The sequence below is a fragment of the Octopus sinensis genome, linkage group LG10, assembly GCF_006345805.1.
Source record: "Octopus sinensis linkage group LG10, ASM634580v1, whole genome shotgun sequence".
Taxonomy (NCBI): domain Eukaryota; kingdom Metazoa; phylum Mollusca; class Cephalopoda; order Octopoda; family Octopodidae; genus Octopus; species Octopus sinensis.
This window is the reverse complement of record NC_043006.1, coordinates 26,173,556-26,194,751: the sequence shown is the minus strand read 5'-3', so window position 1 is coordinate 26,194,751 and position 21,196 is coordinate 26,173,556. Positions and strand designations below refer to the sequence as shown.

Here is a 21,196-nt window from a genome sequence, read left to right as displayed (position 1 = left end):
CTTATTCTTTTGCAAGCCCAGTACTTATTCTATCGGTATCTTTTGCCGAACCGCTAAGTAACGGGGACATAAACACACCAGCATCGGTTGTCAAGCAATGTTAGGGGGACAAACACAGACATCATCATCATCATCATCATCATTTAGCGTCCGTTTTCCATGCTAGCATGGGTTGGACGGTTCAACTGGGGTCTGGGGAGCCCGAAGGCTGCACCAGGCCAGTCAGATCTGGCAGTGTTTCTACAGCTGGATGCCCTTCCTAACGCCAACCACTCCGAGAGTGTAGTGGGTGATTTTATGTGCCACCGACACAGGTGCCAGACGAGGCTGGCGAACGGCCACGCTCGGATGGTGTTTTTATGTGCCACCGACACAGGTGCCAGACGAGGCTGGCAGACGGCCACGCTCGGATGGTGTTTTTATGTGCCACCGACACAGGTGCCAGATGAGGCTGGCGGACGGCCACGATCGGATGGTGTTTGTTACGTCCCCAAAGCACGGAGGCCAGTCTATGCGGTACTGGCTACGGCCACGTTCGGATGATTTTCTTGTGTGCCACCGGCACTGGTACCACAAAGATACAAATTCCATTTATGTTCATCTATTTTGATTTGTTTTGATTTGATTTGATTTGATATGATGGTGACACATAAGAAAACACCATCCGAGCGTGGCCGTCAGCCAGCCTCGTCTGGCACCTGTGTCGGTGGCACATAAAAAACACCATCCGAGCGTGGCCGTCTGCCAGCCTCGTCTGGCACCTGTGTCGGTGGCACATAAAATCACCCACTACACTCTCGGAGTGGTTGGCGTTAGGAAGGGCATCCAGCTGTAGAAACACTGCCAGATCTGACTGGCCTGGTGCAGCCTTCGGGCTTGCCAGACCCCAGTTGAACCGCCAACCCATGCTAGCATGGAAAGCGGACGTTAAACGATGATGATGATGATCATATATATATATATATACACATACACACATATATGACTGGCTTCTTTCAGTTTCCGTCTACCATATCCACTCACAAGGCTTTGGTCGGCCCAAGGCTATAGTAGAAGACACTTGCCCAAGGTGCCACACAGTGGGACTGAACCCGGAACCATGTGGTTGGTAAACAAGCTACTTATCACACAGCCACTCCAAAAGCAAAACAACCAAATTAAATTAGTGAGTAAAACAAAAGATACACGACATTGTAAACAAACTGTTTGAAGTCTTTTATTGTCATCCTGTCTGAGATCATTCATACCCATCATTATTTATATTATAGTTACATGAAAACACACACAATGAGTTGCAAAGATAGTTATTAGAAAAAGGTTTCTTTGCCTGATCTAAGAGAACTGAGACCAACAACACATACCCAATTTTCAAAAGTAATCATCATCATTTAACATCCATTTTCCATGATGACATGGGTTGGACAGTTTGACAGGGGCTGCTAAAGCAGGGGACTGCACCAGGCTCCATTGCTGTTCTGGCATGGATTCTATAGCTGGGTCCCCTTCCTAATACTAACTACATTCTAGAATGTACTGGTTACTTTTTATGTGGCACCAGCATTGCTATCAATTGTTGTGGAGGACAGGTTTTCTTCAGTACAGAAGGTGACAGATATCTCAGGTCTTTGTTATCTCCTTTGTAAGGCTCAGTGTCTTGAGGCTGGCCTTCAGTACTTTGTTCTATGTCTTCCTGGGTTTCCCTCTCCCACAAGTTCCATCCACTTTAAATGAACAGCAATTCTGTATGCAACTAATTCCATAGCCATCACATGACCAAACCAACAGTCTTCTCTCTTGCTAACTGCATCTTAATTCTTCTTATGCCTGACTTTTCTCTCACTATACTCTGTTGCACATCCAGCAGAGCATATTAGCTTCATTCCACTTTAGTCTTCACGTGACCCCTGCACATCTTTATTATTCATATACATGCATCATACACTCTCTTCCTTTCACTCCGAGAGAGACCTTTGGTTGCCAATGGAGGTTAACATTCTCGGAATGTTCTCCATCCTATTCTTAGACTTTCCAGGCATCCTCCTCCACTGCTAATTAGGTTCCCTCGGTAGCAGGAATTATCCACTACCTCTGAGCCATCTGACAAAATCAATTTCCTGGGCATCTGTAGTTTTATGGCTCCAGTACATTTTCCACATACAAACAGTACCTTTTCTGATAACCTTCCCATTATTCCACTGCACCTCTAGTGTAGCCTTAGCTTGCACTGGGTACACCAAATGGAATTCCTGCCTACACCTTTGCTAAGTTAACTTTAAGGCCCTTCACAGAAAAATGCTTTTAACTGAGGGAGAAAATGAAACAATGAAAATGTGCTATATTTTAAAATAAGTTTTATTACACATTTACAAGAAGAATATGTTAAAAGATGTAAAATAATTGTTTACATACTTGTTCTTCTTTCTTTCTTTGCATTTCTGCAAGCATTCTTTCTTTTTCCTCTTCTTCCCTTCGTAACCTTTCTTCTTCTTCTTTCATTTTTTCCAAAGCTTCTTTTATTTTTGCAATCTGGTAAAAAAAGAAAAAAAAAAAAGTTCAAAATGTTTCAAACCTGATGAGGTATTCCCAATGTTTTTTTAACTGATTTACATGAATAACCGCAAAAAAATTTTCATGGGAAAATAATACTGGATAAGAATTTCAGATAGTATTTACTGTCATAGCTTCACAAAAGACAGTAAGTTTTATAACAAATAAATAAATTTTTTAAATTCTCAGAAAATACTAGAAAATATAAGACTTAATGGCACTTCAAGAATACTGGTAAAGCACTTCGAAATAAATCATTAACCCTGACTAAAACATGTAGAATTTATTAATAATATTCTTACTGTATTTTCAAACTATGGTTTCTTTAATTTACATGCTCTAAAGTATTTTCTATTGCTTCTTTCTAACTAGATACCTTTAATGTATCTTGATTTCACCCATAATTTCCCTTTTTGTAATTGTGAGTTGGCTTTAACTCACATGAACTTAAGTCTACTAAATTTTTACCTCATTTTCAATCTATATTCCTCTGTTTAAACCCAACTCTTTTTCTTTTCTTTATTTCTATTTCTCTTTGTTTTCGACTTTTCTACCTCAATGCCTTTGCTGATAGACATGAAAATTTGCAACCAACAAGCAAAACCAGAATAGGAGAGAACTGCTCCAGCAATAACAATGGCAGCCTATATAAGAAGCTCACCCAAAACTGCAAACAACATAAACAGGAGGGCAAGATCATACTGTGATAAAGCTCCATGAGCCATCTGTATCTCTCTCTGTAATTTAGTTTATGGCATATTCTTCAAGTTTGCTCCAAAAAGTAGCGTCCACACATACATATAATCTATTTTCTCCAAGAATTAAACATATATTTCTCAGGGTTCCTTAACTGTCTTCTTCAATCACAATTAGTTACATGACTATTTTTCAATCTGCTTGAAGACAACTATCTCATTTGATCTTTCAGTGCTATCATAATCTTTGCAGAAGTAGAGACCACCATCTTTGCATACAGTGAATCATAATTTGTGTTGGTCTTTGTCTAGGATTAGCTGAGCTGGCTTCAACCAGTGAATCTAATGTCATAAACAAAAGCCAACCACACCTAATACAGCAGTGCTACACAAAGACTCAGTCAAGATTCCAATGACAGATATCATACACATGAAAAACATATCGATTCGAAATCTGACTTGATTGTATTAATCTGTTTCTAAATACATAATCCCAGAGGAGGCTCTGATGGAACATTTTTCTACTTAATTTCCAATCCACTGAAGACAATCATCGTATTTGATGGCCTATAAGATGTACCTTTTTTTTACTCCAAAATAGCTTAAGAAATCACCCTGCATCCAATGCACTCAATGTAAGCTCAGTTACACAAGTGGAGGAATTAAAACATTATTTTAGTGGTAATATATGAAACAATACTTACATAAATAAATTATAGAGAATTTACCTGGCCTTTGGGTTTTTTTGTTTTTTCCACAACTTCTTCTTTTTTAACCTTTTTCTTTTTCTTATTTGTTTCAGGTTCTGCACTTCCTCCCCGAGAAGTATCATCATTATCTTCAGGCTTTGTATCAACTAAATTAAAATAAAGAAGAAAAAAATTATGCAACAAAAACAAATTTAGACTGAAAGAGTCAACTAAATATCATACTTAATGTAAACAACTTGTTGAAAAGCAAATACATGGTGGTTCTATAACGAATAGATTCCAGTTGCAAATGTGTTGTTTTTTTTTGCATATAAATACATATTTAAGAAGGCTTCCATCAGTAAGGGTTTACCATATAACTGCATCTGGAATGTGCATCCATGGGACAAATTTACACAAGACCAGCAGTTACCAATGCAGCAGGTCCTCACTTTCCATGCTACCTACGATGCTCATGAGCAGCTGGAACAAATACTACAAATCGTTTTGTCCAATGCCTTAACAATTCAGCCAATCCACAAATTTAAACAGGTATTTTACCAATCCTGAAAAGGTGACAGGCAATGTTGACCTTGATGTAATTTAAGATTAGAGGACACAGAACCAGAACAAACACAGCTAGGCATTTACCTCCTATACTCTTGCAACTTTGCCACTTGGCTTGTGTTGTCGTCGTGGTCATCATTTGTCCATGCCAGCATAGGTTGAACAGTTTGATCAGGGCTGACAAGCTGCACCAGATTTCAGTCTGATTTGGCATGGTTTTTATGGCTGGATGCCCTTCATAACACCAACCACTCCAAGAGTGTAATGGGTGCTTTTACGTGCCACCAGTATCTGCCATGACTACGATTTCACTCGGCTTGATGGATCTTCCTTCTCAAGCACAGCATATTGCCAAAGGTTTCAGTCATTTGTCATTGCCTCTGTGAGGCTCAGTGCTCAAAAGGTGCTTTTTATGTGCCACTGGCACATTTAGCATCTAATTTTCCATGCTTACATCGGTCATATGAAACTCAATGACAGATTTTCTGCAACTAGATGCCATAAAGAGAGAAAGAGAAGAATCAGTATTATGGAAATAGTATGTTCCTGAAAATCTTGCTGTAAGGCAATATTTTTCCTTCCTGTTACTTTTCCTCTTGTTATAAATTCAGAATGATCGCTGGTAGATATTGGGAGGGGGCAGGGGCAATATAACCGTTTATGCACAAAAATAACCATTCCTAAACATACATAGTATATTATATACACTTACAAACAAATAGAAATATGTTAGAAATAAATTTGAATTGTAACATCATAATAGGGCATGTTCTTATCACAAAAGATGTTTACTTTGGGGAGGGGAATGGTGGTGGAATGATAAAGTTATGGTTCTTCATCATCAACATCTATCTGAGGGGCAAAGAACTTACTTCAAATTCTTTAGTATGATGCATCATCTCTGTAGAGATAAGTGTAGGATCTGAGCTCCATGTAATCTAACTCTTGCCAAAAAAAAAAAAAACAACCCAAAACTGCTTTCAATGGGATTAGTTTAGTGCTTGAGGGTTTGAAAACATCAAAATGCTAAACACGCAGCTAGCAGCCACAGGATGTTAGCATTAATAAACCGTTTAAGAGTAATATGAGAGGGCAATGGAGTAAATGGATGACTGAGGGGAATCATGACATGACATGACACCAAGTGAAAAGATGAAACACCAATCAATATCTCAAGTGTGTAAATGGGTGCTGAAGTCATGTCTTGAAAAAAAAAAATGTGGTATCACTAATGCTATGGATGGCACTGAAGACAACTTGTTGTGGGACTGAGAGTGATGATAGTTCTTCCCATAATGATTTAGAGCTTGGTGAGGAATTCTAGGATTTGAACTCAACTATTTTAGTGAACATGATTTAAGAAATTTAGAGTTAACTTAAAATTTTTATCGTTCCCTTATCTGAAATTTTAATGTCTGATTTTTTACATCTCTGATTTTTTCCATATAAACATTGACACTGATAATGATTCACCGACTGGCTTCTAACGGACAATATTTTCCATCATTCTCATGGAGATAAAAACAAAATACATAGAATGTAAACATTACAGCCTGTTAAATACATAGAAAAGAAGTTTATATTAAAGATCTCCACTTATTTTATATTAAAGATCTCCACTTATTTTAGAGGTTCTTCACCAAAAATTAATGCTATAATGGCAGATGAACAACTCGTGTGGATGGTGAAGGACCAGTCAAACAGCCATGAGCAATGCCCAGCAGCGTGTTGTACACACGAGATCATTGGCAGCAGTTGTAGTCAAACAATGCTCGCTGGTATGCAGGGAGTAATGGTAGGTGTGATAATGATGATCATGGTGTGTGTGTGTCACAAAATTAATTTTCAGGTCTGATTCTTATTTTGTCTGCTGTTTGACAACAACCTCAATGTTTGTTTACTGTTTGACAAAAACATTGAGATTGATGTGGGGAGGAGGTGGGTATTATAGAAAGTTGAGATGGGGGAACAGGGAATTTTAACAAAGCTTAAATATTGAAATAAACGTTTTCCATTCAGAATCATGATCTTTTATTATATAGAATTTTTTTTAAAAATTAACAAAAAACTTGAGAATGCAGGGTGGAGGTATTTGTAATTTTGAAAAGCTGTTAGCAGGCAAAAATCTTAATTGCCATTGTCATAAACAAAGAATTCAAAGAAAAATTGGGGTTGGGGGAAATAAAGGGAGTGGCAGTAGTATATTCAACATGTCTGCCTGTTTCTTCCACTTTTCAACAGTTTATTCTCAGTCCTGGCAATTTGTCAATACAGATCATCACTTCTTTGCTTGGTTTCTACTATGTGTGCATGTGAGTACGCACGCATGCACACACACACACACACAGAGGCATAACTATAGTTCAGTGCCCCAGTTATCATCCCCAAATTCGATGCCTTTTTTGTCTCTACTGTACCATCTTTTATGCAGTTTTTAGTATTAAATTACTGATTTAAGACAGTTCCAGAAAGACCACTAAACTACTTTTTCTAAAATAATAGAAGCATGACTGCTAAACTACTTTTTCTAAAATAATAGAAACATGATAAATTGAAAATGAATTTAGGCCTTACTCCCTTTCCAATGCAACCAAGTTTTTTTATATGGTACCAACATGAAACAGACTTTACAATTAGCTTTCATTCATTTAAACCTTTTAAGAAAGATTAACTATACTAAATTGCTTTTGCAAATAACACAGATGAGATGATATCAGTCATTATTTCCTCTTTAATTTAACCACTTTTACCTCATTCTCCTACAGCACCAATGATAAGTTTTACAGAATTAGATCTCTCTCATTGATATCTTATTTAAAAGTGTAACAAAAATACAGAAATAAAGAAACTACACTACTTCAAAGCTACTTCTATGCATTATTCTCTCATTTTTTTAAATATGTATTTTATTCCAACGTTTAGGCAGAATTTGTCATTCATCTAACAGGCAGATCATAAAATCCAGAAGAAAGTAAATTTTTAAATAATATATTTTGTGAAATGAAATTAATTTTTCAGCCGGGTTAGTAACGATAGGGTTAAAGCCTGGTTCAACTCAGGAATAAAAGAAAATTGCACAATTTAATTAAATTATAAAGCTTCTTAATGCCTATTTATGGTTAAAATATTTGAATTTCATCTAGGTACAAAGGCACCCACAGTTTGTTTCCACCATGTAGCACTTCTTTTACTGGAATCAACTCCTCACTTTTCCTACAACACACCTAAAAAATCCTTTAAATTCAGAGTCACAATTAGTAAACCCGAGGCTCATAATTTTTAAAAGGGGCAGAACCGTGTAGAAGAGGGTGGGGGGACAAAAACCTGGGCTCTAACATTGTTGGATAGTGTATATCTCATGAAGTGATTAGTTAGATCCTGGTAGTTGCCAGCATTTTGGTAACCTTTAACCAAAGACACTCCTAGATTTAAATATTCTCTACATTTTAGATAACACAAGAAAATAGCTACTTTCACACATAAAAAATATTCAGTATTAAAGATATAAACTAGTAATATGTAATCAGAGAATATATTTAGGAGTTAAAACTGGTAACCAAACCATAACTTTATGTCCCCCAAAGAACAAGATTTGTTGTGTTATTAGAATTCAATAGAAATGGGAAAAAAAAAGGTAACTGATCAATATTTTGAGAAAGGAACTTACGCAGATATAGTTTTAGAGCTTCAATCAATAAACATAAAATTAAATAGTCACAAGTCACAGTAAGCAAAGAACAAATTATAAATAGTTTAAGAAGCAACTGCTGAAACTATTGAATCAGGCAAGTGCATGAGGTATGCAGGCTACTTCTATCTATTTACCAAATAAAGAATTTAAACATCATCATTATTTAACGTCCGTTTTCCATGCTAGCATGGGTTGGACGGTTCGACTGGGGTCTGGTAAGCCATGGAGGCTGCACCAGGCTCCAGTCTGATTTGGCAGTGTTTCAACAGCTTGATGCCCTTCCTAACGCCAACCACTCTGTGAGTGTAGTGGGTATTTTTTAGGAGCCAGCGCAGGCTGGCAAATGGCCACGATCGGTTGGTGATTTTACGCGTCACCAACACGGACACCAGTCAGGCGACGCTAGTAACTGCCACGCTCGAACGGTGCTTTTACGTGTCACCAGCACTGGTATCTTAACTACAATTACCATTTGAATTTTTGATGTTGACGAACTTGACTCAATAGGTCTCCTCAAGAACAGCGGGTCACTCTATGATCCAAGGTCAGCGCAGCAGGCTGTCCTGCAAGCATGAACTCACTTCATTTGTCGGGTCTTCGAATCCTCAAGAACAGCAAGTCACTCTACGATCCAAGGTTAGCACACCAGGCCGTCCTGCAGGCCATGAACTCACTTCCTTTGTCGGGTCTTATATTTACCCCAAATTTGAAGGGGGCACAAAAAAGGTAATATTACATGTGTTGCATCACATCTAGTTTCTCAAATTATAATTGACAACTCAAATAAGTTTTTAAAATTTGCAAAACATTAGAGAACATTTTTTTTTAACTGGTTAGGAAAAAAAAAGAAAAAGTTAACATTATAACTGCAAAACTTACCATGATGTTCTGCAGAAGTTTCAACAACTTTTGGCTGAGTCTCAATTATCTTTTCTTTATCTTGTGTATCTGAATCCTTTTGTTTGTCCTGAATATAAATTTATTTTCAAATTAATGAAATTATAATAAAAGTATTCTTCAAATTATGTTACATTTTTCTTTCAAAATTGAATTTCACCCTTCCAAAATTTTAAAATGCATCTTTAATTTAAAATTTTGAATCAGATAACGTCACACACAAAATACTAAGAAAACTATCTATAGCAAAACTGGAGACTGGATTTGTTACCTAATCTGTATATTGGAAACTTCCAAAAACCACATGGGATTTTTGAAACACTACCAGTTGAATTCCTGCAAGTCCAAGTTCAAATTTTTTTTTCTTGACATGTACAATATACTATGTTAGCATTCAGCCTCAAAGATCTATAATAAATTTTATCTTTGGGTTCAATATATCCAATAAATGTTTAAGAACACTTTAAATGTAAATAATCAAATAGAAATATAATAGTATTTCTACAAATATTAACACACAATTTCTGTATTTTGAAATAGAATAATCTGAAAACATACCTGTTGTTTTTTCAATTTTTCACGTTCCTTTTTCTCTTTCTTTTTCTGAGCAGCAGCTTTTAGTTTTAAATCTTCATTGAGTTCATCTTTCACTTCTTCGCTCTTTTTCACTTCTTCATTCTTTTTCACTTCTTCGCTCTTTTTCACTTCTTCGCTCTTTTTCACTTCTTCGCCCTTTTTCACTTCTTCGCCCTTTTTCACTTCTTCACCCTTTTTCCCTTCTTCGCCCTTTTTCCCTTCTTCGCCCTTTTTCACTTCTGAAACATTCGCTTCTGTATTGGCAGATTTTTTTTTGTCTTTTTTGCCTTTTGGTTGTTTTTTTTCAGATGCTTTTTCAATATCAGCTAAAATAGCATCAATATCATCATACTCCTGTTCTAATTTGCCTTTTTTCTTCTTTTTGTCTTTTACTTTTTTAGATTGTTTACTTTGTGTAACAGTTTCAAGAACAATATCATTTGTTTCATCATCCGAATCCTTTCTGTCACTGTTCTAAAAACAGTATTTCCAAGCAAAAGGAATAAAATAAGAATTAGTAAAGAAAGATTATAACAGACATCTATTTATAACAGAAAAAAGTTTAATTGCTCTAAAAAAACAACATATAAAAAGAAAATGTTATAAATTACAAGTAACTAGCTTTATGAAGGCAAGCAGTTTAAAATGAAACTAACTTAACTTAGAATTATCATTAATTTTGGAATGCAAGAACAGTAAAGCATGGGTGTCTGGCAACAACACTTCATAATCATGTCATTTTAGGTTCCACCACGCAATACTGTACTGAAGGCTTCGGGCTGATCAATGATTTCATCATCATCATCGTTTAACGTCTGCTTTCCATGCTAGCATGGGTTGGACGATTTTGATTGAGGGCTGGCGAACCAGATGGTTGCACCAGGCTCCAGTCATGATTTGGGAGAGTTTCTATGGCTGGATGCCCTTCCTAACGCCAACCACCCCGAGAGTGTAGTGGGTGCTTTTTACATGCCAACGGCACAGGGGCCAGTCAGGCGGTACTGGCAACGAACTCACTCGAAACCTTTTACACATGCTACCAGCACAGGTGCCAGTAAGGCGACTTTGGTAACGATCACACTCAAATGGTGCCCTTTAAGTGCCACTGGCACGGAAGCCGGTTAGCCACTCTGTCAATGATCACGCTCGTATGGTGCTCTTTGCACCCTGCCAGCACAGACGCCAGTCATCAAATTTGATTTTGATTTTGCTTGATTTGATTTCACTTGCGAGTGATTTGTGAGTGAAATTTGTAGATGAGAACAGTACAGAAGCCTGTACTGCGCACGTGTGCATGCACACATACACATGTACATGTTTAAATACATAATGCACATTTTTTTTACCACCATCTGGATGGTGGCAATGTCATATTTATCTTCTGGAAACAATACATGCTTGAAAGAATTAACATATGAAATACATTATCTTATTTGAAAACCTGGTATGGGTTGTGACAGTAAAGCCATTAGGCTGTTGAATACTGCCTCAATAAGTCTTACAAAATCCATACTAGCATGGAATAAAATGGATGCAAAAACAACAATGATGATAATGAAAATGATTAAGAAATTAAAGACAAAGTTAGCAGAAATGGCAGCAGCATCAGTTATAATACTTATACTTATCAAAATTAATTTAAACATTTTTTATCAATAATATCTTCATAAATCAACTTGAACAATTATACTGGTATGAACATGTAATATGTATGAAAGATGACTAGTGGGTGTAGAAGTGCCAAGAGCTGAATATGGAAGGATCCAATGAAAGACCAAAGACTGCATAAAAGTCATGAATGTTAATCTCATGCTAGCATGGAGAGCAGATGTTATACAACGATGATGATGATATATATCTCTTTCTTCATTCACTGGTAGTCACTCAAGTCTGAGAAAAAAGAATTGTGTTGCATGGTCAACATCTTTGGATAATATCACTTCTTGGGCCAAAGTCAGCCACAGTACACTTGAAATTGTGGTGCTAGAGATCAGCTCACTACAGATTGTACTTGAGGTTGTCTTTAGACTGCCTTGGGTCATCTCAAGCATTACTACCCTCTCCAGGTCACTTTAGAATATCAGTCATGGCATTCTGGATTTATCTGTGTGGTCACATGGTCAGGCTATCCAAGCGCTGAGCCTTTAGGATACTGACTTCAACGCTTGTGGTATGTATATGTGGTACACACACACACACACATATTATTATTATATATATATATATATATTATATATATATATATATATATATATATATATATATATATATATAATACAGGCCGTCCGCCAGCCTCGTCTGGCACCTGTGTTGGTGGCACATAAAAAACACCATCCGAGCGTGGCCGTCTGCCAGCCTCGTCTGGCACCTGTGTCGGTGGCACATAAAATCACCCACTACACTCTCGGAGTGGTTGGCGTTAGGAAGGGCATCCAGCTGTAGAAACACTGCCAGATCTTACTGGCCTGGTGCAGCCTTCAGGCTCCCCAGACCCCAGTTGAACCGTCCAACCCATGCTAGCATGGAAAGCGGACGTTAAACGATGATGATGATGATGATGATGATATATATAATAGTTACCTTTTCCATTGTTTGTGTGTGTTTCTGTATGACTTTCAAATAAAAGCAACACAACACACTTTAACCCTTTCGTTATTGTATTAATTTTGAGATGCTCTGTGTTTCTTTCAATTACTTTAAATATAATAAAGAAATTTAGTAAAATAACTTAGTTATCATTCAGCTAATGTTAGGGACATAAATTGTGACTAAGGTTTGGTGGAAGATTTTAAGTCAGAACTTATGAAAACAAGACATTTGTATTCAGAGCCAGTTTCAGCTGGGTTGGTAACGAAAGGGTCAAAGATAGACTTTCACTAAAATGACAGGATGTTGTTGAGTTTATTAATTAGGTAATTGTAGTAGGCTTCTGCTGGATCTATTTCATCTTGACCAGATCGTTACCTGACAGCATAGTGACAGGTACAACTAGTTTTTAAAGAAAGATAATGAAGCACTCATGTAAAATAATTACTGAGAACGAGCAGTTTGCAAGTAAATTCAAATTAAACTTACTGAGTCGTCGTCATCTAACATATTCAACAGATTAAAAGACGCAACAGCTTTACTCTTTTTTTTCTTTTCTTTCTTTGAGTGTACTTGGTCATCTTCTTTGTCAGAATCAGAAGATTCTTCCGCAATAACTTTCTTGGATTTCTAGAAAGATCAAAAATAAAAATTTAATTACAAACATTATGCAAGTATTCAAGCAATTTTTGTTGAAACATTTTATGAGATTTCCTCATTTTTACAGTTTTTCTAACATAAAAAGTGATTATCATGCTGCTATAATTGATAAAATTTTTGCCTAGATATACAACCTGCTTAAACATGTTATACATTTCAAGGGTGTTCCAAACAGTAGCGACACTTAATTTGAAGGCAACAATACACTTAAAATTAATGTTAATTGATTCTTTTTATTTAATCAAAATTCAAACTGTATGAATAAAAAATTGTTTTAATCTTTTAAATTATACTCTTACTTGTTTCAGTCATTTGACTGTGGCCATGCTGGAGCACCGCCTTTAGTTGAGCAAATCAACCCCAGGACTTATTCTTTGTAAGCCTAGTACTTATTCTATTGGTCTCTTTTGCCGAACAACAAAGTTATGGGGACATATATACACCAGCATCGGTTGTCAAGCGATATTGGAGGGACAAACACAGACACACAAACATATATATATATATATATATATATATTGGATGAATGTTTTTCTAATTTCAACCTGCACCCAAATTGTTTTCCTTATTCTTCAAAATTTTTTGTCATATAAAACTAGTCTAAATGAATATTTTAGAATTTAATTGAAACTCATGAGGGGTGTATTTTAGTCAGAAATATAGTAACAAAAGGGTTAACAAAAACAATATAAGCAGATTTTAGTGACACTATCATCGAAAACAAGCAGCAAGTTTGAATTCAAAATGTTTTTGAAAGAAAACATAGGAAACTAAGAAAATATACTACAAACATAAAAATGTGATTATGAATTGGATATTTCTTTTTCCAAAAGTGAAATGATTTTGACAAAAAATTCTAATAGTTACATAAGAAAAAGAAAAAAGAATTTGTACCTGACTTAGGAGATACCTAGTCACAGTCTTTGTAAGGAAACAAAACTATTTTACTTTTTCCTTTGAACCAGTTACTGCGAAAACGAATCGTTATGCAGAACATAAATAAAGAGGATAGAAGAAATTTCTTTTGAAGGTTTCCCGCATACTTGAAATAAAGCACTTTTAGGAATATTGTGTGTGTGCGTACATGAATTTTGATTTATATTTTTCAAATTTACCTTGTTTGCATAATCCTTCTCTATCAAAATTTTGTTGTATACTCATTGAATATTAATTAGCTAACTTATTTCCTGTGCTGATGTTTAAGCAAAATTTTAAGAATTTTATATTCTGCTGAATTTAACTGTATTTACCAGTAATTATATTTGCTTTGAGACAATTGTTAAATCATGCTCCAAAACTTACATCAATGTGTTGATAAATAAAAAAAAGAGTTGTTTCATTATGAACAAACTAGCAGCATCGCCCGGCGTTGCTTGGGTTTGTAAGGGAAATAACTATATAAGCATTTTTAGAGAGTTATAGCCAAAACATAGCAAAAAAATGCATTAAAAATGGGAAAAAAATGATGGTAAATTTTTTTTTTAATCGTTGACTCATCGTAGACATTTTTAGAGAGTTACTTCCCTTATATAATAGCGAAAAAATGCATTAAAATGGAAAAAAATGATGGTAAATTTTTTTTAAATCGTAGACTCATCGTAGACGTGCGCTAATACCCAGAAGGGCCTTGATATGAATCACGACTATAAGATACCCGGTTTTGGTTAAACTGCACTGCAAAATGAGGGAGTAGTTAGGAATCTAAATCGTAGGAGACAGACACACAACTTGACTTTTATATATAAAGATAACATACAGAAAACCTGGTTATTTTTGTTTTGCATACAGATCTCTAAGATGAATGCTATTTGTTATTTCAAAATAAAAGAATCCAAACACATGGAGTTTCTCCATGTAGTCGGAGGAATGTAACCAAGATTTAACTAGTATCTGGTGTGGCTACAAGACTGTAAACCTACTTTCACTATAATGATTGAAAAAAATGCTGTCGAGCAAACTGACTTGTGAATTTACAGACACGCATGTAAATTCACTTACTTTCTCAGGTTATAATATTTTCTCACCCCACTCCCCAATTTTGTTGGTCCTTATTTCTGATTCCCCCTCCCTAATAACGAGATTTATGCCCAAATATATTGGGCATATACGTTTTAAGTGGAGGTTGAATGCAAAATACACATATGTAGTATGTATTTTCATTGTTTTGTTTTGGAACATACCTACAGAAATGGACAAACACAAGAATAATTGTTCCATGTAAACATACACACACAAAGAGATGTTTAAATCACTGATTAATGATCCATGTAAACAATAAATGTATACAGAATTAAAAATCAAACAAAAATACATTTTAAAAAGAAAGCAGCTCATAAACCATTCTATACTCACCTTTTCTGATTTTGCATTAGGAGCATCAATGCCATTATCATTTGATAAAGTCATAGAGGCCAAATCGGAAGTCACATCATCTTCACTAAAATAAAGAAAATGAACCAATTAATATCATGACAAACTCTCTCTCAGAGTAATAAAAAATATGATATGCTAAACTGGATTCAAAAATGAAGACCTTTTACACTAAAGATACTAATACAAAATAAAGTCAAGTAAAAGAGTACAGATATCTACATAGACACAAATATAGGAAGATATAGAATTTGTAGCTCTGAAACAATATACATCATCACCAGTGACATTGCCATGTCCACTTTTCCATGTTTGCATGGGTCAGAAAGAATTTCTTAACCCTTTAGTGTTCGCATTATTCTACCAAAATTAATGCTTTTTCATCCACATTGCCTTGAACTAATCAGGCATTATCTTGTAGCTTTGAGATTTTTATGAGGTAGCTGTTAATTTTTAAAACGATATTGTAGGGCTGGTGTGAGAGACCAGATCTGGCCATTTTGAACATAAAACAGGCAGAATACTTTTGGCCAGATACAGCTGGTTTAAATGCTAAAGGGTTAAGGAAAATTTTTTGGCTGAATGCTCTTCCTGTCACCAACAGTCACTTGTTTCCAAGAAATAATATATCACCTAAGGCTGGACATCTTTTTTCTTACATGCAAGATGATAAAACTCATTTACAACTATTGCAGGATATCAAAACAAGGACACACATAAACACACACACCCATGCATACAAATATTTACAAACACACAACAGACCGCTTTTATTTTCCATCTACCAAATCCAACTCACAAGGTTTTAGGAAAGATGCCTAAGATGCTTATGCAGTGCAGCCAAACTTGAACCATGTGGTTGGGAAGAGAAATTCTCATGCACACAGCCATGTTAGCACCTATGAGACAGATATGTATAGACAAACATTTTTGTGCATATGTGTGGCACTTACTCTCACAGCTGTCCTCATCCATATGTAACACATGACCATACCAGTGCAGTCATCTCTCTTGCACACCACATTTGATTCTTCTTATTCCCAACTTTTCTCTCAGAGCACTTACACACTGTCGTGCATGCACGCTGACATTATACATCCAGCGGATCATACTAGCTTCGTTTCTTTCAAGCCTATGCATATCCTTAGCAGTCATGGCCCATGTTTCACTGCCATGTAGCATGGCAGTTCACACACAAGCATCATACAGTCTACCTTTCACCCTGAACAAGAGGCTCGTAGTTGCCAGCAGAGGTAGGAGCCTCTGAACTTTGCCCAGGCCTTTCTTATTCTAGCTGCTACACTCTCAGAGAAACCACCCCCACTACAGACTTAGTCATTTAGGTAGCAGAAGTTATTAACTACTTCTAGTTTTATCCCCCTGGCATGTGATGGAATCTGTTTTCTGTACATCTTATGTTTATTACTCCTGTGCATCTGCCACGCACAAAAAATATTCTCTCGATTAACCTTCCTTTGATATTGCTGCACCTTTTATGTATCCATAGCTTACACAGAGTACATCAATGGAGTTTCTACTCATGCCTTTTCTACAGATTGAGCAGGGGTTTGTGATTTGACTGCCTTCCTACTTACTAAGACATTGGTTTTTGGTTGGTTAACCCTAAGGTCCTTTGGTTCTAGATCTTGCTTCCACACTCTAAACTTTGTCTCTAGTTCTGGCAGTGACTCTGCTATTAGAGCAAAGTCATCAGCATAGAGGAGCTCCCAGGGGCAGCCTGTCTTGAATTCCTCTGTTATTACCTTGAGGACTATAAAGAATAAGAGAGGGCTGAGGACTGGTCCTTGGTGAACCCCTACTTCTACTTGGAATTCTTCACTATACTCGTTGCCAACCCTCACCTTACAGACAGCATCCCTATACAGGTTTTGTACAGCCCTTACGAACCACTCGTCTATCTCTAGTTTCTGCACTGACCACCAGGTAAAGGACCGGGGGACCTTGTCAAATGCTTTGTCCAAGTCAACAAAAGCCAAGTACAGAGGTTTATCTTTGGCTCGATATTTCTCCTGCAGTTGCCTTACCAGAGATATAGCATCAGTGGTGCTTCTACCTGGTACAAAACCAAACTGCATCTCATGTAGGCTAATTTGTTGGGCTATGATCCTCTCTGTAACTTTCATCACCTGATCCAATAATTCGATATCCCTGTAGTTATTCCTATCTAAAGCATCAACTTTACCCTTGTAGAAGTTGACTATGGTGCTGCCACACCAGTCATTGGGTATGACTTCTTCATAAACTTGATTTACGATGCGGGTGACAAGACCATAACACACACCACTCAATTTTTTTTAAGATCTCTGCGGTGATTCCTGGTGGGTCATGTGCCTTCCAGGTCTTCATATCCTTAACTGCTTTATCTACCTGGGTACTGACAATTTGTCAGTATATATATATATATATATATATATATATATATATTATATATACACACATATGTGTGTGTGTGTGTGTATATATATATACACATATGTGTGTGTATATATATTATATATATATATATACACACACACACATATATATATATATATATATATATATATTATATAACTAATTAGAAAATGGAGCAAACCATAGATTAACTAACACATTGATTGGACATTTATGGCTTAATTATTAATACAAAGCATGACAAAACAAAATTTTACAGCCGTTTCTAATAAGATTACCAGAATACAGTCTATATATAAATGCAAGAATAAAATTCCTCATCTTGATAGCGTATTTGAATTATAACAGATTTTCCTCAGAGTGAAAAACAAGAGCATACAATATAAACAAAAGGAAGAAAGAAAAGTAAAGAAAACATAGCTTAGACAAGTCTAGAAGCCTAATATGTTAAGTGTAAATAAATTTACCATCAGGGCTACAAGAGTGTAGATGAAAGAGTGGGCTGTAAAAGGTCTAGGGAATACTACAGATTATTAATGGGTGGGTGCAATTAGGAAAATTATTAGTACAGTTATTAGTACAGATATCTACATAGACACAAATATAGGAAGATATAGAATTTGTAGCTCTGAAACAATATACATCATCACCAGTGACATTGCCATGTCCACTTTTCCATGTTTGCATGGGTCAGAAAGAATTTCTTAACCCTTTAGTGTTCGCATTATTCTACCAAAATTAATGCTTAATTATCCACATTGTTTTGAACTAATCATGCAAAAAAGAAGTTATCAAGAAACTCTTTGTAAAGAAGATACTAACATAATCATCAAAGATCAAACCTATGTTAACGGAATAAACTTAAGTAAGAGTAAACAATTATCATAGGGTGCTAAAGAAAATATTTACTCACAGGGATTAATACCAAGAAACCCCACTATGATCCACAGTGGGTTATATCTAAGTGCAGTGGTCTATACCTTGATCAATTACAATTTGAAATGGGGTTACAAGTTAAAACCGTTACAAAGGATTTGTTTATAAATAAACAAGAAAAGGAAGGAAAAAAGGCACGGGAAGTAAGTCAATGAATAGATGTTAAGGGTCGTTTATGTCCTACAGCAACTTAAAGTTATAACATGTGAGAGGGAAGCAAATATGAGACTAACAGGTTAATGGTTAAGGGAAGGTGGCAGGTCCTGTTAAGTCAGCAGTTCAATGAAGACTATGGAAAAAATAGTACTAAACCTCATATATAGCAAATTGTAGAAATAATTAGGTATATAAGGAAAATATATCTCATAGGTGCTCTACACCTATATATATATATATATATATATATATATATATATATATATATATTTATATTACATATTAGACAAAATTAGATTTTTAAAAAAAGCCATGGTTGTGAGAAGTTTTCAGGACATTTATAAGGAAAATGATATATAGTCTTACAGCTGTTTCTGGGATATTCTGGATATCCATTCATCAGAGACAATGTGAGATGGTTAAATAGAGGTAAATACTTGAGTTGAAACAAGGAATTATTATGGAAAAGGAGGAGATAGGAATATAGAGGGAAATAAGAGAATGAAAGTGTATAAAGATAGTGTAGTTCCAGTTCCATTACTTGAGGAAAGTGGTATATAGAAGCAGTAAAAAGGTTTCCTATACATGTTATGTAAGCTGCAATAGTAGTTCATGTTCCGTCATTTCAAAACATGGAGCCATGGATCCTGTGTTGTTCATTTGAAAGGGTCTTGTGGTGTGAATGAAAATTTGAGAATGTATTGGTAACATTTGTGGATAGGTAGGGGGAAGAGATGTGTATGATTAGAATAAAGAGAAAGGTCAAAATGAAAACAGGAAGAAAAAATAAGAGGAAGAAAAGAGAAAGTGAAAAGTGAAGAAAGGGTAAAAGAAGTGAGAAAAGGAGTGTTAGTTGGTGGTCAAGATAATGTGAGGGGAGGTTGGGAGAGGGATAGGAAGAGATGAGAAGGTAAGGAGTGAATAAGTGTGAGATATCTGAGCAGGGGTGATGTGATAGAGCTGCAATAAGGGATGGGTAGAGAAAAGGTATGGGTGGGGTTTTAGTAGTAAAATTTAAAGTGCATGGGAGAGTACAAGGATGTGTAATTTCTATAAATAGAATATGCAATTGTATAGGTTAGTGTGATACTTAGGAATCAGAGAGGAGGAAAGAAGATATGACACACACACACATGTACATATACATGTGCACATATGCATACATACATATACACACACAAGTACATATATATATACACATAGGCATATACATATAGACACATACACACATATATATTTGTATAAACATATGCATACATGCACATGCACATATATATATATATAATATATATATATATATATATATATATATATATATATATATATATATATATATATATATATATATATATAACACGCATACACAAATGTATAGCAACATACACTTACACACACCCATTATTATTGCATGTTCATATATGTAGTATTAAATGGTAGAGATCCTTAAAGCCAGATAGGGGAGTTAAAAAATTAAAGATTAAAAAATCAAGATAGAGATAAGGGTAAGTGAAGTAAGGTTGTTGGGGATTACCTAAAAGATGTTATGGATATATGCTGTGTGGTTATTTAGGTTACATTTAGATTTGTGGTAAAATTTGAAGGTATGAAAAAGCGGTGGTTGCATGTACTTAGGGCTTCATTACATATATTTAGTAGTGTCGAGGAATTGTGTTTTAATATGTGGAATGCCTCTTGTAGGCATTGCTTACAGGCTAAGCATTGATCTTGGTATGGGAGCCCTGAATCTATTATGGACCATGACAAAGTGTAAGGAATATTTCTATTTTTGAGATGATGTAGTGACTGGCAAGTGTTGTAGATTTACTGTGTTTCTCGTGTCTAAAAGAATTGAGATGAGCGGGATATTGCTGTTTAAAATTTATGGTTGACTCTATATATATAGTTGTAGAATTGTTTAATGTGTTGAGGACGGTGCATTTATAAATTACATTAGATCTTCTACAGTGGGTTTGTAGAGGACAGATGGATTCAGGATGGCAGTTACAAGTGGGAGTATTTTTGGGGATTATTTTCAGGAATGGAGGAGGTAATACTGCCAGTGGAGAGGTTAGAGATGGGGCAGAAAGGTCTAAGTTATTAGTATTATTATTGCTATTGTTATTGTTAATTATTCTATCTGTGGAAGTTGTGGTAATATTCTGGATAGTGTTAGTAGGATAGGTTGTGTTATGGTTGTGGTCTAACGTATGGGGTTCAATGCTGGAGCTGTGTAAATGTAGGGCGCTTGTGTATTCAGAGTTGTTATAGTGTTTTGTTAGTAGAGAGAAAGCTTTTGTTTGTATTGCTTAATTTTTGCCTGTTTCTTGACTCACTCTCCACAAAATACATGCATTTTTTTGCTTTTTATAGTTTCAAACATGCTTCCATACCACCCACCTAATGATTTACAT

General features: G+C 35.6%; 1 protein-coding gene across 1 annotated transcript in view; it reads right to left on the bottom strand.

Moving 5' to 3' along the window:
- The window catches only part of LOC115216369 (eukaryotic translation initiation factor 5B), a 71,319-nt gene that overhangs the window by 38,649 nt on the left and 11,474 nt on the right, over positions 1–21,196 (bottom strand). Inside the window, exons 2-7 of the mRNA XM_029785635.2 lie at positions 15,261–15,345; positions 12,738–12,878; positions 9,645–10,136; positions 9,069–9,156; positions 3,971–4,098; positions 2,410–2,526 (exon numbers count right to left, since the gene is read on the bottom strand). Coding sequence (XP_029641495.1) covers positions 2,410–2,526; positions 3,971–4,098; positions 9,069–9,156; positions 9,645–10,136; positions 12,738–12,878; positions 15,261–15,345 — 1,051 coding nt within the window. The remainder of the gene's footprint in view (positions 1–2,409; positions 2,527–3,970; positions 4,099–9,068; positions 9,157–9,644; positions 10,137–12,737; positions 12,879–15,260; positions 15,346–21,196) is intronic.